The following is a 15,758-nucleotide window of genomic DNA, read 5'->3' on the forward strand; positions in this document are numbered from 1 at the left end:
GCACCCGTGTCTCATGACCACGGGTCACCGATGGGTTGGCATGACAACCTGGGGTCTGCAGCAGACCCCTATGGTTCTCATTGCTGGATAGCTATGAGCGTTGCCCAGCAGTCCAAGCTCATAGCAACTGAGCATTTCAGCTACATAGAGCAGGGCTGTAGCCCTGCTCTGTCTAACACAAGCAGTCGGATGATCGCAGCTTCTAGTTTCCCATAGAGACTTATTGAAGCAAGTGTAAAGTAAGAAATTTAAAAAAAAAAAATATATATAAGTTTAAATCATGCCCCATTTAAAATGACTACGGGGGAACCTGTTTAAAAGCATCCAAAATATCATTATTATTTTTAAGTGCAGTGAAACCTGAAAAGCTACTTTGGGCACCCTGAATGCTCTGCCTTGTAGGATCTCCAGTTTTCAGTCTTCTGTACTTCTGAGTGCATGTTGCCTGATTTTAAAGCCTTTAAATTATTATTATTTTGTGTGTTTTTAGTTGCACATTGCGCGTCTTCACGACAAATAATTTCTCACTGGAAGAACTGTACGAGACACGATTGTCCAGTCTGTCTGCCTCTGAAGAATGCAGGAGACAAACGTAACCAGCAATGTATGTACAATGAAATTTAAGGACTGGACTTTGTGTCAAGTTTAATAAAGCCTATATTAAAAAAAATCTCTTTCCCTCCACAGCTTTGCTTAGTAGTCCACCGGTGCCAATAAATACTACCGGCACAGGGGGAACAGGTGGTAATGTCGGCCAGCCTCCTGCTCCGTCGCTTAATTCTGCTAACCAGATTGATCAAAGCTCCATAGAGCGGGCATACGCTGCCCTGGGGTTACCATATCAAAGCAGCCAAATGCAAACGCCATCCCAGACTCAAGTAAAGGGGCAGCAGTCGGGGCAGTCACCTCAGGGAATTCGCTCTATGAACTCAATGAGTAAGTTGTTTTTTTTTTTGTTTTTTTTTCTTCTTTTAATTAATCATGGAAGGCAGTTCTTTAGTTGACATGTTTAATTTCTGCTCTTCTGTCCATACCAACATCAAGTCACGTGACTTCTCTGGCACCACTTCTATTATCCTATGATGTCACATCGACAGGTCATGTGGTGCATTGCTTTTAAAGTATGGCCCTTAATTTTTGCTTGGAGGTGCCTCCCCTAAATGTGATTGACAGAGCACAGTCTCTTCCCATTAAGGTGGAGGAACTGAGTGCCGACAGGAAACACACACTTTAACTTCCCTAGGGCTTGATGAACGGACTATAAAATACTGATTACATGCCAGTAATCTCTACATACTACTGCTCTACTTCTGCTCATCAAACTCCAGGGGAAGGTGCACTGTCTTCTGCCGGCAGACAGAATGCATACCTGGTGGTAGATGCTACAGTGTATGAGCTTCTGGTAGCTCTATGCCCACCCATACATACTTGTCTGAATGTATAGTTCTGTGTATATGTATGTGTACACACTCTCTGTACACCCTGTTGCAGACAATAGGGTGGTTCATTGTGGGCTCTATGGAGGGAGATCTTTGGGATACAAAAAAATGAGGACAGGAGAGTGCATGAACATCTTTTCCACCAGCTTATGGCGGACCTGAGAATGCTGGCGGACCTGCGGGAGGGCGGAGCTCTACTGCACTAGGTTGAGGAGTGCTGGGAAGTGTAATAATCTGCAGACACTCCCCACCAAGGCTGCCAGCTCAAGTGAAAAAAAGGGGTGAGAACAGAAGAGAGATGGGTGCAGTGTGAAGCTAACGCTCTGGTTCTGGCCAATGCAGCAGGCAAAGCTGTGCCTTAGCTATCACTACTCGTGTCGCTAGATCACCATGAGGTACACATTTGTCATGATATTGAAAGGCAATTTTCTGTAACTTTACAATATTATAGGCTCAGAAAGCTTAAAGAAAATGGCTTATAGGTGCATCCATAATACGTGAACCAGTCTGCCCTGAATAGTAGGGCTTTTCCTCTTGGATCAACAGTCAGAACAAGAATTTGTAAATCAGTATGTTATTTTCTAGTGAAAAAAAAGGTTCAAAAATGGCTTGGATTCTCAGTCCTTTCTTCTGTTACCAGTTTTTGAGGTAGTCTATTGCACAGATGAGAATAGTGGTTATGGTAAAGTAAGCCTGTCTGCTCTGCAGATGGATGGAAGGAGTGCCCTCTGTCTTTTGAGGGGATTTTACAGCCCCTTTTGACCATGCTTTTTATATGAACAATTTCATGTGCTTGTACAAGTTAATCATGTGACCCCCACCCCCCTTTTAAGAATAAATAAATGTAATTCTTTTAATATTTCCTCATAACAAAGTTCCTCCATTTCTTATGAGGTTTGAGCTGCTTTCTTCACCGTTTCTATCTCCAGTGCTTCCTTTGTATAAACTTGTCCCTCAGTCCTGAACTAGAAGTTCCAGATTAGGTTACACTAATACCTTGTAAGTTCAGCCCACTACACTTCACCAGCTTTTCCAGAGCACGCTTTGTGGGTCTGTGATTCTTTTCCAATGTAAGTGTATGACAACCAAAGAGAGTCTCCATAGATTTACATTGAGATCGACGTTGGTTGCGTAAACCGCGGTGTTAGCAGGTTAGTCTGATTTAAAGTCACATGGGCCAGAAAAGGACCGGGGTCGCACTGGAAAGTAGAGCAGACTTTGATAAAATGTGAATATCTAAATTTAAATGAGATTTCTGCTTTGAGATTGCTAAATCATGGCAGTAGCCGTGTATATCCTCTATGTCCGCTTCAGTAGACAGTTATAGTACATATACGATTTACATACCGGCAATCACGTGCTGACTACCTCCTAATCCACTACTCTCAAAAAGGCCATTGAGAGACGAAGGAAAAGTTGCTAGTCAGCAGGTGAAATTAGAGGAGGGTCTGACTGTGCAGGATTCACAAATCTGTAGCCAAAGTGACTGCAGAAGTTTATGCCGGGCCTGGAAAAGCAAGACTGAACTTTTTTGTGATACTTGACTATGGCAGGGTGGGCATTGGTATGATATACATAGGAGCCTCTAGAAGTGTTGCAGTCTTACTTAGGCCATGTCTTAAGGTAGAAAAGGTAAACCCCACCCACAAATAAAGCAATTCTTCAAGAAAATAAGGGTATGTGCAGATGATCAGGAACTGGCAAAGCTGCGTACAAAGCGCTGCCGTCTATTGAACGCAGGTGAATCCGCATGTGATCACTGAACCGTCCAATACACTGTATGGGGAAATTTATCTTGTAGAGATTTGCATCTCCGCAAGATAAATAGACATGCTGCAGTCTGGAGAGATGTACACCACATGTCCGTCTCCATGGGTGAGCCGCAGGCGTCTCTGGATGTATAGTGGGCAGGCAATTTCTTGAAATCCCATCCACTATGCTGTAAGATCTGAATGCTGTGGGTTGGATGCTGCAAACGTACGCAGTGTCCAACCCGCAGCGTTTACTGATCGTCTGCACCTACCCTAAGAGTATACTGAGAAGTAATAAAATAGCATTGTGTTAGAGAGATTTTCAGTAAAATCTTTGTGTTGAATTTTGTCCATATACATAATTACAACTATATGCTGTGGTCACAGCTGTGTGTATGAATATGTATGTGCTCGTGTGATTGGTATAAAGACTACAATTGCCAGAAAGCACAATATCTGATGTAGGAAAATGTAGACTTAGATTTGCTGTTAGGGGTTTGTTCATTGACACATACTGGGACTTTTCAGCAGCACGGTGCATGCAGCTCTAGACAACATATAGGTAACATAAGGATCTTGTAGCGAGGTACTGTATTAGCCTAATGACAATGCATGTGTTGGTGTAGCTATAAGCTGCTCTATGCATTTCTTGTGCAGATGCAAGCTCTGTAGGATTGAATGGTGGTGTCCAGACTTCTGGTCTGCTCCCAGACTCCATGCATCATCCAGGGATGAACACTCAGAGGTATAGTAACACGTTGCTTTATTGCAGCGTTTGGTTTTTATTATATTTCTTAGAATGCTATGAAATATGATGATCTAAAAGCAAAAATAATACATGCCTTTTATTCCATGCAAACAATTTCATATTTTGTGGGTTAAGTGTATTCAGCCCACCTGTTAACTTTTTACTTTGTTATTATAGTTTAGAGATCCATATGTAAAAATTCTTAGAATGGCTTTTTAATCTGGATTTTTGTTTAATTCTGTAATTACAACATTTTAAGCTTTTACCTTTTTTTTTTTTTTTTTTTTTTTAGTTAATGTGAAAAATTGTAGTAAGTCAATGACCATTTACCCACTTCTTGTAGTGTAATGATGGGCGATGGCCATGTTTCCAATATGGGATCTATGCCTACAGCAGCTCCACCATCTAGCACTGCAATACGAAAGCCCTGGCATGAAGATATCACACAAGACCTAAGGAATCATCTAGTCCACAAACTGTAAGTACTAGTAACATGGAGCATCTTGCATAACATAGCCAAAGAATAGATGTAGTATAAGAATTATTTATAATGCAACACTCTAGTTCCACAAACAAAACCACTGAAATTTGATTAGTATCTTATGGCGTCTTGCATGATTACAATATGAAAATAGAAAGCATAACCTTTTTTTTTTTTATTACATTTGGGGTGTCTTGTATTGGTCCTGCTTCTACAAGGCTGATAGGAAGGAAACAAGTTCCTTCTATGCAGACAATTAGACCTGGTTCTACGTTGTGCAAGGTGCAGACTTTTGCATTAAAAGTGTTGCAGATTGTGGCAATGATCCACCTAGCAATCATCCAGTGACTGCTTTAGGATGTCCCATGGTTTTTGTGTCCCCAATTAAGTGCATGCGAAAGGAGGATTTTTGTACTTGTTATATAATCCTTTTTTCATTTACTTTATTCATGCTTCCACATGTTTAGTTTTTTTTTTTTTTCATGGATTGAGTTGTCTTTCGTTATTAGCAGCGTTGTGGAGTTGATAAGCCAAACCTCCGACTCTTCAATTCCTTGACTACGACTTTGATTCCACCACACTGGTCACTACTAAGCATGTACATAAAGTGGGGAACAGATTCATCTCAATTAAAAGCCGAGATCCTTAGAACAAAAATTGAACAGACTTTTATAGGACATGTCATAACTTCACCAAATTCTTACAAAAAAAATTAACACCTTCTGCAATGTACTACTGTACCCAATTTATTATATACACCGCTCAAAAAAATAAAGGGAACACTAAATTCCCACATCCTAGATATCACTGAATGAAATATTCCAGTTGTAAATCTTTATTCATTACATAGTGGAATGTGTTGACAACAATAAAACCTAAAAATGATCAGCGTAAATCACAACTAATATCCCACGGAGGTCTTGAGTTGGAATGATGCTCAAAATCAAAGTGGAAAATGAAGTTACAGGCTGATCCAACTTCAGTGGAAATGCCTCAAGACAAGGAAATGATGCTCAGTAGTGTGTGTGGCCTCTATGTGCCTGTATGATCTCCCTACAATGCCTGGGCATGCTCCTGATGAGGCAATGGTTGGTCTCCTGAGGGATTTCCTCCGAGACCTGGACTAAAGCATCCGCCAACTCCTGAACAGTCTGTGGTGCAACGTGACGTTGGTGGATGGTGCGAGACATGATGTCCCAGATTATTATTATTATTTATTTATACAGCACCATTAATTCCATGGTGCTGTACATTTGAAAAGGGCTTACATTCAGGGTTATAGATATCATTAACAGTAAACAAATTTACAATGACAGACTGGTACAGAGGGGAGAGGACCCTTGCGGACTTACATTCTTCGGGATAATGGGGAAGAGACAGGAGGTCAGTGTGCTGCAGCACTGGTGGTGGTGAGGCGGCAGCTCGGGTGGTTGGTGAGGCGGCAGCTCTGGCGGTGGCTACGCGGCAGCTCGGGTGGTTGGTGACGTGGTAGCAGCTCAGGTAGTTGGTGGGGCGGCAGCTCAGGTGGTTGGTGAGGCGGCGGCTCGGGTGGTTGGTGAGGCGGCAGAATGGTTATTGCAGGCTGTAGGCTTTCCTGAAGAAATGGGTTTTCATGTTCCATCTGAAGGATCTGAGGGTGGTGGATAATCGGATGTGTTGAGGCGTGCTATTCCAGAGGATGGGGGATATTCGGGAGAAATCTTGGAGGTGGTTATGTGAGGAACGAATAAGTGTGGAGGAGAGTAGGAGGTCTTGGGAGGATCGAAGATTACATGAGGGAAGATAGTGGGAGATTAGTTCAGAGATATAGGGAGGGGACAGGTTGTGGATGTGTTCAATCGGATTCAGGTCTGGGGAACGGGTGGGCCAGTCCATAGCTTCAGTGCCTTCATCTTGCAGGAGCTGCTAACGCACTCCACCCACATGAGGTCTGGCATTGTCCTGCATTAGGAGGAACCCAGGGCCAACCGCACCAGCACATGGTCTCATAAGGGGTCTGAGGATCTCATCTCGGTACCTAATGGCAGTCAGGCTACCTCTGGCGAGCACATGGAGGGCTGTGTGGCCCTCCAAAGAAATGCCACCCCACACCATTACTGATCCACTGCCAAACCGGTCATGCTGAAGGATGTTACAGGCAGCACATTGCTCTCCACGGCTTCTCCAGACTCTGTCACATGTGCTCAGTGTGAACCTGCTTTCATCTGTGAAGAGCACAAGGCACCAGTGGCGAATTTGCCAATCCTGGTGTTCTGTGGCAAATACCAAGCGTCCTGCACGGTGTGAGCACACCCCATCTGTGGACATTGGGCACTCAGACCATCATCATGGAGTCGGTTTCTAACCGTTTGTGCAGACAGATGCACATTTGTGGCCTGCTGGAGGTCATTTTGCAGGGCTCTGGCAGTGCTCCACCTGTTCCTCCTTGCCCAAAGGCTGAGGTAGCGGTCCTGCTGCTGGGTTGTTGCCCTCCTACGGCCCCCTCCACGCTTCTGGTGTACTGTCCTGTCTCCTGGTAGCGCCTCCAGCCTCTGGACACTACTCTGACAGACACAGCAAACCTTGCCACAGCTTGCATTGATGTGCCATCCTGGATGAGCTGCACTACCTGAGCCACTTGTGTGGGTTGTAGAGTCCGTCTCATGCTACCACGAGTGTGAAAGCACAACCAACATTCAAAAGTGACCAAAACATCAGCCAGAAAGCATTGGTACTGAGATGTGGTCTGTGGTCCCCATCTGCAGAACCACTCCTTTGGGTGTCTTGATAATTGCCAATAATTTCCATCTGTTGTCTATTCCATTTGCACAACAGCATGTGAAATTGATTGTCAAACAGTGTTGCTTCCTGAGTGGACAGTTTGATTTCACAGAAGTTTGATTTACTTGGAGTTATATTCTGTTGTTTAAGTGTTCCCTTTATTTTTTTGAGCAGTGTATTTTAGGAGTCTGAGTCATTCCATTTTATACCGACACAGACTCCACAGCCCTAGTTATTAGCAGGGCTATGGATCGGGAAGCAAAACCTCAGACTCCTCAATTTCCATGACACCGACTCCGACACCCTCATACATGGCTCATGTTTTAAGTTTGTGATAAATTTACTGTAGTAAAATGCAGCAGTCTTTTAATCATCATTATGATACAATAATCAAGCCATTTAGATAGAACATAAAATATATATTGGAATACAACTTTAGAACAAAAAAAAACGTTTTCAACTAAAACATACTGAATAACATTTTTGCAGTCTAAGAATTTGTTCTGAGAAATAGTATCGCCTCCATCAGATCCTCCTTCATAGATGACCTCACATCTGACCTGATTATTTTAAGGACAGAGAACAACCTCTCTACATTTACTTGGGTTGGTGGCAAAGCAGTAACCACATGGGAACATATTTAACAATTTCAGGGTATAAAGGAATTGCCTCCTTTTTGATAAACGGTTGAACGCTTCTACTTCTTTCAGAGCAAGTGAAAAATTTGGTTGAAATATGGTCAATCTGTTATCTATGGGAGTGGAATTTTTTTCCCTGCAGCAACGCTTTACCTGCTCCATGTCGTCCAAATACTTTTCGAAATCGAACTCGTCTGATAAGGATGAAGGAACGGCAGCAGCAGCACTGGCAAGACACGAGTCCTCTTGTTCTTGTCCATCCTGTAGCCCACTCATCCTAACTGCTACCTCAATCAGAGCTTTGTTTCCTTTAGTAAGCTGTTGATCATCCAGCAATATACGATGACTCGGGTCCACATAAACAGCTGCCAGAAAATTTTTATTTTCTAATAGCAGTGTCTCAACAAACTAAAACATCAAGCATACAGAGACAATATATATTAAACTATTGATTTATACACAGTTTATTGAAAGTTTAGATATGCTTTAAGAACTACTTACCTTAATCCTGCATTCCTGTTCACTCCAGAAGTTCTGAGATGAATGCAAGCATTCCTTCCCTGTGTGTTTATTTTCACCCCTTATGTGTAGAGGAGGAGCTAGGTTAGTTATCATGAACATGAACTGCAGCACAGATTCATTTCAGCTAAAAGTCTCAGACCTTAGATTAGGAATAGGACAGACATTTATAGGACATTTCATAACGTTCCCAAATTCTTATAAAAAAATATTCCCCACAAACTGCATTGAACTACTGTACCCAATTTATTATATATTTTTGGATTTGGTCCATTTTATACAGACACCACCAAAATGGGCTCTGACTCCACAGCCCTGGTGATTAGTAGTTTCTTGTCTGAAAGTATAAAGTGATATGTTCTGTGTGAGTGGGCTGGAAGTAGTCTGTAAAGGAGCAGCCTACCTGTTTTTCCTTTGCGTTAACCTGTAAGGAGCAGCATACACCCATGATTTGTCCCCAATCCTGCCCCCTTGGAAGACTATTTTTACACAATCCCTAAAATCTTTCTTGTAGTCTTTTGCGCTCTCCCACCATTCTGAGGTTTTCACAATCTGATGTTTTAGGATTTTTTTTTTTTCTGGTACAATCTGGTCAGGGTGGTTCTACATGTACTGTGTACACAATTAGGCAATTTGTGTTTTTGATTAATGTTTCTATTGAATTACTACAGTGCTGTCGGTAACGATCAGTGTGCAGAATTATGCAACTAAACGAGAAACGTCAATTTTTCCATCTCAATTGTTTCATATGTATTGTGAGAATAATAGCAAAGAACTCAATGTACAAACATACATTTGACATTGAAAAAAAAAAAAAAAAAAAAAATCAGTGACCAATCTTACCACCTTTCTCAATAAGGCCATGTTCACACGTTGCCTTTTTTCAGTGTTTTTAATACAAATTTTCAGCTACCACAGTACCAGTAAAGTTTGAGATTTCAGAAATCTCATGCACAGTTTTTTTTCCTGACTGTTTTGTCAGAGCTTGTTTTTTGCAAAATGTCACTACTTTGATCATTTTTGCAGCATTTGTCACTCATTCAAAGCGATGGATAGTGCAAAAACGCTGTAAAAATGTCATGTAAAATTTTTTTTTTTTTAAATTAACTGTAAAATTATAATTTCTTTAAATACCCAAATAAAGAAAAAAAACAGATATTTTTCCATTAAATACGTTTATGTAAATATAAAAAAAAAGTACACATTTTTGGTATCGCTGCATCTGTAATGACCCGAATTGGCATAAAGAAACTGCAAAAACTCAATCTTGCATCTATGGAGTCTTGTCAGCTTCTTAATATGTTGATGATCAATGATGGCACATTGTACTGCATGATTTTCTGGAAAGATTCAGACTTTCTATTGTACCTCTGCTTAGAGAAACTGTCTTATAAAAACTGACCGTACATTTGGGAGTTGATTCTTGAGCTGTTTATTTTCAACCTGAAAATATCCAGCTAGCTTTAATAATACCTGCAATAACACTACCCACCTCCACCTTGCTGACATCTGAGTTTCACTGGTGGTCTGTGGCATACAAAGGAAACAAACGACCCTGATTCTGGAACCAATGCCCCTTTTGGTGAATTATGGCAAAATGCAGGTTTTCCCGTACTGACCAGCCATGGGCTCATCCATCTGCTCCGTTAAGTCACTCTCGCCTCAACAGTCCATAAAAGCTTTGAAAATTCTGTGTTCAGTTATTTCCTGACCCCAATCTTGACGTTTGCTCTTCTGTCTTGCTCAGTGGTGATTGAGCTTGTCTTCCCTTGCCTCTGCCATGTCACTGAGCACTGAACACCCTTGTTCTTCTGTGCCTCCATGGAGGTTGCAGTTCTCAGTTATGACGATACTTGATAATTGCTGCCTTGTTGCTTCATGTATAAGCTCAAATCTTTGGCAGTTAACCCCCTTCATGACCATGGACATATTGATACATCCAGGCGATTTTGTGCATACAGTGGCCATGCCCGCGTGATCGCCTCTGTGCGTCAGCTGATTCTGACAGCAGACACTTGGCACTCAGTCTCAGGAGCGGTGTCCTCACCGCTCCCGGCACTTGAATCTCCCTAAATTTCTGTTACCGATAGCAGTATTTAGAAGGCAGATGGAGGGAGCCCGCCGATTAGCGTCATCGCCGGGCCCGATGTCGTCATGATGACATCCTGGTCACCAGGCACTAGCCAGATAGATTATTCGCAGTGCATGATCAACAAACTTGCATCTGCAGGCCTGACGGGTTATAAAAAACAATTTGCTGGTGCATTGCGATGCTTTATAAAAGCAATCAAACTGCAGAAAGTGAAAGTCCTGTAGTGACACCAGGTTAAAAAAAAATAAAATAAATACAAATTAAATAAAAATTAAGAAAAATAATAAATCACCCATATATTATACCCATACATAAATATTTTTATTGAAAAAAAAAAAATAATAAAAGTTCACGTTTGGTATCGCTGCTTCCGGAACCACCAGACCTATAAAACAAGCTACGATACAGCTCCATCAGCAAAACACTGTCAGATTGGAGTAACCATAAACCACCAATGACATAAATAAAAAATGTATTGAAAAAAATTCATAACACTTGCCATTACTCACAAGTCTCCAAAATAAGGAGTAAAGAATGGAAAGTCACAAATAGATCCCAAATATATCACACAGCACTCAATGTACAAAACACCTATACAGATACACTTAACACCATAGGTAGTAACAAAGAACAGATGGCTGTAACCAAAGGGTGAAACAGAGGAGAGGTTATAGGTGATATTGCTTATCCATGGTAGGAAAGGATCAAGATGGCCCGCTAACACAGCCCCAATGTGTGTTTTGCGTGTAGCTTTCCCCTTGAGGTATCTGGGTACACAGGAGAAAATGCACAGCAATTTTTGGGGTCCATTTTGTCATTGTGAAAATAAAAAAAATGTACAAACACTTTTGTGGTAAAAATGTTTTTTTTTTTTTTTTTTTTTTTTTTTTACGGCTGTACGTTAAACATCTAGATACATTCATTGAGAGGTCTATTTTCCAAAATAGGGTCACTTGTGGGGGGTGGCAACCCAATGTGTTTTTTTTTTTTTTTTTCCCCACCACTACGTTTTTGTGACCCTGTTAACTATTTGTATGAAAACTAAACACACTACAATTTCAGGAGTGCTGCAGCCCTCTGTAACACTAGAAATTTTTGGGGGCTTTTCAGAGTCAGTTAAATCTTTTAGCCCATTTTGTCCAAAGAAAACAAGCTGCCCAGTAATTCTACGCTCTTTTATAAAGGGTGTTGTATCCTTAATCCACACCTCCCTCATTACGCAAATACACATCACCTGATCTGCATCATCCAATAAGCCAGTGTTCCCTCAACTCCAGTCCTCAAGAGCCACCAACAGGTCATGTTTTCAGGATTTCCTTAGTATTTCACAGGTGACGAAATTCCTGCCTGTGAAGGTAATGCAATTATCATCTGGGCCATACTAAGGAAATCTTGAAAACATGACCTGTTGGTGGCTCTTGAGGACCGGAGTTGGGGAACACTGCAATAAGCATTCAAGTTTATACAGCTTGGAGTCGGAAATTCTGCATAACGATGATCTGGTCAAAATACTCACCTCATAAGAATTGTGCACAGTGTAGACTGCATGGAAAAAGCTTACTTTTTCTTGGGGCATATTCAGGCGAGAGTGTTTTGTTTTTGTGGACACAATGTGCAAAAAAGATACCAATTGGTCCGTACACTGAGTTTAAGGGAGCAGGCACATGGATACATAGAACTACGCACACAAACATTTTTTCAATTACATTCAGTGGATTCAAATGGCATCACACAGGGGAAAAAATAGTGTAGTCTGAGTCTTAATCGCCTTTGTCTCCCAATAAGGACTACAGGTAAGGCTACTTTTACACTTGCGTTTTTAGCAATCCGCCGTTTTGGGCAAAAAACGGATCCTGCAATTGTGCTCACAGGATGCATTTTTTGCCCATAGACTTGTATTAGCGACAGATCGCGACGGATGGCCACACGTCGCGTCCGCCGTGCGACGGATACGTCGTGTTTTGGCGGACCGTCCTCACAAAAAAAAAGTTCAATGTAACGTTTTTTTGTCCGTCGCGTCTGCCATTTTCTACTGCGCATGCGTGGCCGAAACTCCACCCCCTCTTCCCCAAACTTCAGAATGGGCAGCGGATGCGTTGAAAAACTGCATCTGCTGCCCACGGCTTGCACAAATTTCACAACGTGCGTCGGCCCGACGCATAGCAACGGACGGAGCAAGTGTGAAAGTAGCCTAAGGAGATGCGAGGTACAAATGAGAATAGCACATGGATCAGTAACTGAAAGAAAAAAAAAAAGATATATGTATATATGTGTATATATACTGTACGTGTTGCTTTCTTGGCATTTTTTTTTTTTTTAGAGAATATGAATGATAGCATTAAAACTTTTTCTCCACTCATGGTTAGTGGTTGGGGGAAGCCATTTATTGTCAAACTACTGTGTTTTCTCTTTTTAAATCATAGTGACAGCCCAAAACATCCAAATGACCCGATAAAACGTTTATATACCCTGTTGATTTTGGCCTGATAGCATGCACAGAAGTTCACACAAATGGGTTTGAATGGCTACTAAAGGTAACATCCTCACATATGACCTGTTTGCTTGTAAATCAGTGTGTGTGCATAAAAGCTGAGTAAGTTTCTGGGATCCAGAGAGACTCGCATCTTTCATCCAACCACTGAGGTTTCTGGATTGAGAGTCATGGGGAAAGCAAAAGAACTGTCAACGGATCTACGGGAAAAGGTAGTTGAACTGGAAAAGGGATACAAAAAGATATCCAAGATTTTATAATGCCAGTCAGCGATCAAACTGTGATTTACAAATGGAAAATTGGGTCTCTGTAAAAAAAACAAAACCACGGTCAGATAGACCGACAAAAAATTTGTACACAACTGCTAGGAAAATTGTTTGGGTTGCAAAGAAAAGCTCACAAATAACATCAGCTGAAATACTGGACTCTATGAAAAACGAGCGGTGTTGCTGTTTCAAGATGCACAATAAGGAGGCACTTGAAGAAAAATGGGCTGCATGGTTGATTTGCCAAAAGAAAGCCATAACTGCACAAATGCCACTAAGTTTCTCACCTACAATACGCAAGACGGCACAGAGACAAGCCTCAAAACTTCTGGAACAAGGTAATTTGGAGTGATGAGACCAAAACTGAACTTTTTTGCCACAACCATAAACGTTACATTTGGAGAGAGGTCAACAAGGCCTATGATGAAAGGAACGCCATTCCTGCTGTAAAGCATGGAGGTGGATTGCTGATGTTTCGGGGATGAGTGAGCTACAAAGGCACAGGAAACGTGGTCAAAGTTGAAGGAAAGATGAATGCAGCGCGTTACCAAAAAACACTGGAGGCAAATTTGCAATCATCAGCCCCGAAGCGGTGCATGGGACGTACTTGGATGTTCCTACATGACAACGATCCAAAACACAAGATCAAGTCGACCTGTCATTGGCTACAGCAGAACAAAGTGAAGGCTCTGGAGTGGCCATCTCAGTCTTCTGACCTCAATATCGTTGAGCCACTCTGGGGAGATCTCAAGCACGCAGTTCATGCTAGACAGCCCAGGAATTTACAGGAACTGGAGGCTTTTTGCCAAGAAAAGAGGGCAGCTTTACATCTAAGAAAATAAAGAACCTTATCCACAACTACCACAAAAGACTTCAAACTGTCATTGATGTTAGAGGGGGCAATACACGGTATTAAAAAGTGGGGTATGTGAACTTTTGATCAGGGTCATTTGGATGTTTCAGGTTGTCATTATGATTTAAAAAGAGAAAACACAGTAGTGTGACATTAAATAGCTTCACCCAACAACTAACCATGAGTGGAGAAAAAGTTTTGGTATTATCATTCATATTCTTTGAAAAAAGGCCAAGAAAGCAAAAATTCTGCCGGGGTATAAACTTTTGAGCACAATTGTATATACGGTATATATGTATGTATTATACTGTATTTAGAATTTCACTATTTCTGTTTATTGGTGCTAATTTATTTAAATCTGTCATTAAGATTTAATTATGGTTATTTGTCTATTGTACACTTCTTTGCGTTCCTTTCTTTCCTGCAGTCTTTTTTTTTTTTTCTAAATGCGAATGGAAAAATTTTATTTGTGCTTTTTTTCTCCCCCCCCCCAATGTTAAGAGTTCAAGCCATATTTCCAACCCCTGACCCTGCAGCATTAAAGGACAGACGGATGGAGAATTTGGTAGCCTATGCTCGTAAAGTGGAGGGTGATATGTATGAATCCGCGAACAGTAGGGTATGTCATTGTCAAATATCTCCTTTCAGAAAAACTGCTTTGTGTGTCTGCTCTTAACAGTTAATTCGTAAAATAAAAATACACTGTGGTCTCTTCCATGGTGTTAATGGCTACATTACGCATCACATTACACCTTGTAAACACATTCATATTTTATTTAGATTTTAATTTCCAGATATTATTGCTTTATTATTATTATTATTATTATATACAATATTAACCACGTGTACATATCTAAATGTTAACTATTCCATCATAACTATAGCTAATACAACATGTTTTTAGATTCTTTACTCCAACTTGTCTATGGTTACTGAAGGAGTTCTCAACATTTCATACAGTGCTGACTTATCTTTCAAGTCTTCTGCAATTTGCCCTCGCAGCTGGATATCTATCCCCTTCTGTGCCAAATCCGGACTGGTGCTTGGAGTTTATTATTTGTTTTTGTTTGCCCACCCACTTTTTTGAAAATTTACCACATGTTCTCAATGAGATTGAGATTTGGGGAGTTTCAATGTTTTGTTCCCCAATCCACTTAGTTTATCCTTGGTTATCACATTTGCCTTATGGATATGTTCCCATGATCCGGATATGCTGCGGGTTTCGTTCTGCGTACCTATGCCGCGTCAAACCCGCAGCCGCCAGCTGTTAAAGCATAGTGGATGGGATTTCAAGAAGACGCCTGCGGAGACTGACATGTGGCGTGTCTTTCCAGACCACATCACGTCAGTTTCACATCAATAGAATGTATTGAACGTGGTGAGTCCGCACAGTTCAGTGAACATATGTGGATTTACCTGCGTTCAGTAGACATCAGCACTCTGGACACAGTGACCGTGCGCTGTGTTCAATGTGCTGCCAGTTCCGGATTGTGGGCACACGGCCTATGACATGTTCTCCATCATGGTGGAAAAAGCATTGTTTATTGCCAAATTGCTCCTAGATTGTTGGGACCAGTTGCTCCTGAAAAATATTGAGATACTATTCTTTATTCATGGCAGGGTTCCTAGGTAAAATTGTGAGTGATCCATTACACTGGGCAAAAAGCAACCCCACACGTGAATGGTCTCCGGTTATATTGTTGGCATGACATAAGACTCC

The 15,758-nt window shown here is 41.3% G+C and overlaps 1 protein-coding gene across 4 annotated transcripts in view; it reads left to right on the top strand.

Annotated features, from left to right (window-relative positions):
• The window catches only part of EP300 (EP300 lysine acetyltransferase), a 185,684-nt gene that overhangs the window by 43,638 nt on the left and 126,288 nt on the right, over positions 1-15,758 (top strand). For all 4 annotated transcript variants that reach the window (XM_077276079.1, XM_077276081.1, XM_077276080.1 and 1 more), the window contains exons 5-9: positions 491-604; positions 688-936; positions 3,848-3,935; positions 4,282-4,416; positions 14,540-14,657. In XM_077276079.1, coding sequence (XP_077132194.1) covers positions 491-604; positions 688-936; positions 3,848-3,935; positions 4,282-4,416; positions 14,540-14,657 — 704 coding nt within the window. The remainder of the gene's footprint in view (positions 1-490; positions 605-687; positions 937-3,847; positions 3,936-4,281; positions 4,417-14,539; positions 14,658-15,758) is intronic.

Source organism: Ranitomeya variabilis, chromosome 8 (genome assembly GCF_051348905.1).
Source record: "Ranitomeya variabilis isolate aRanVar5 chromosome 8, aRanVar5.hap1, whole genome shotgun sequence".
Lineage (NCBI taxonomy): Eukaryota > Metazoa > Chordata > Amphibia > Anura > Dendrobatidae > Ranitomeya > Ranitomeya variabilis.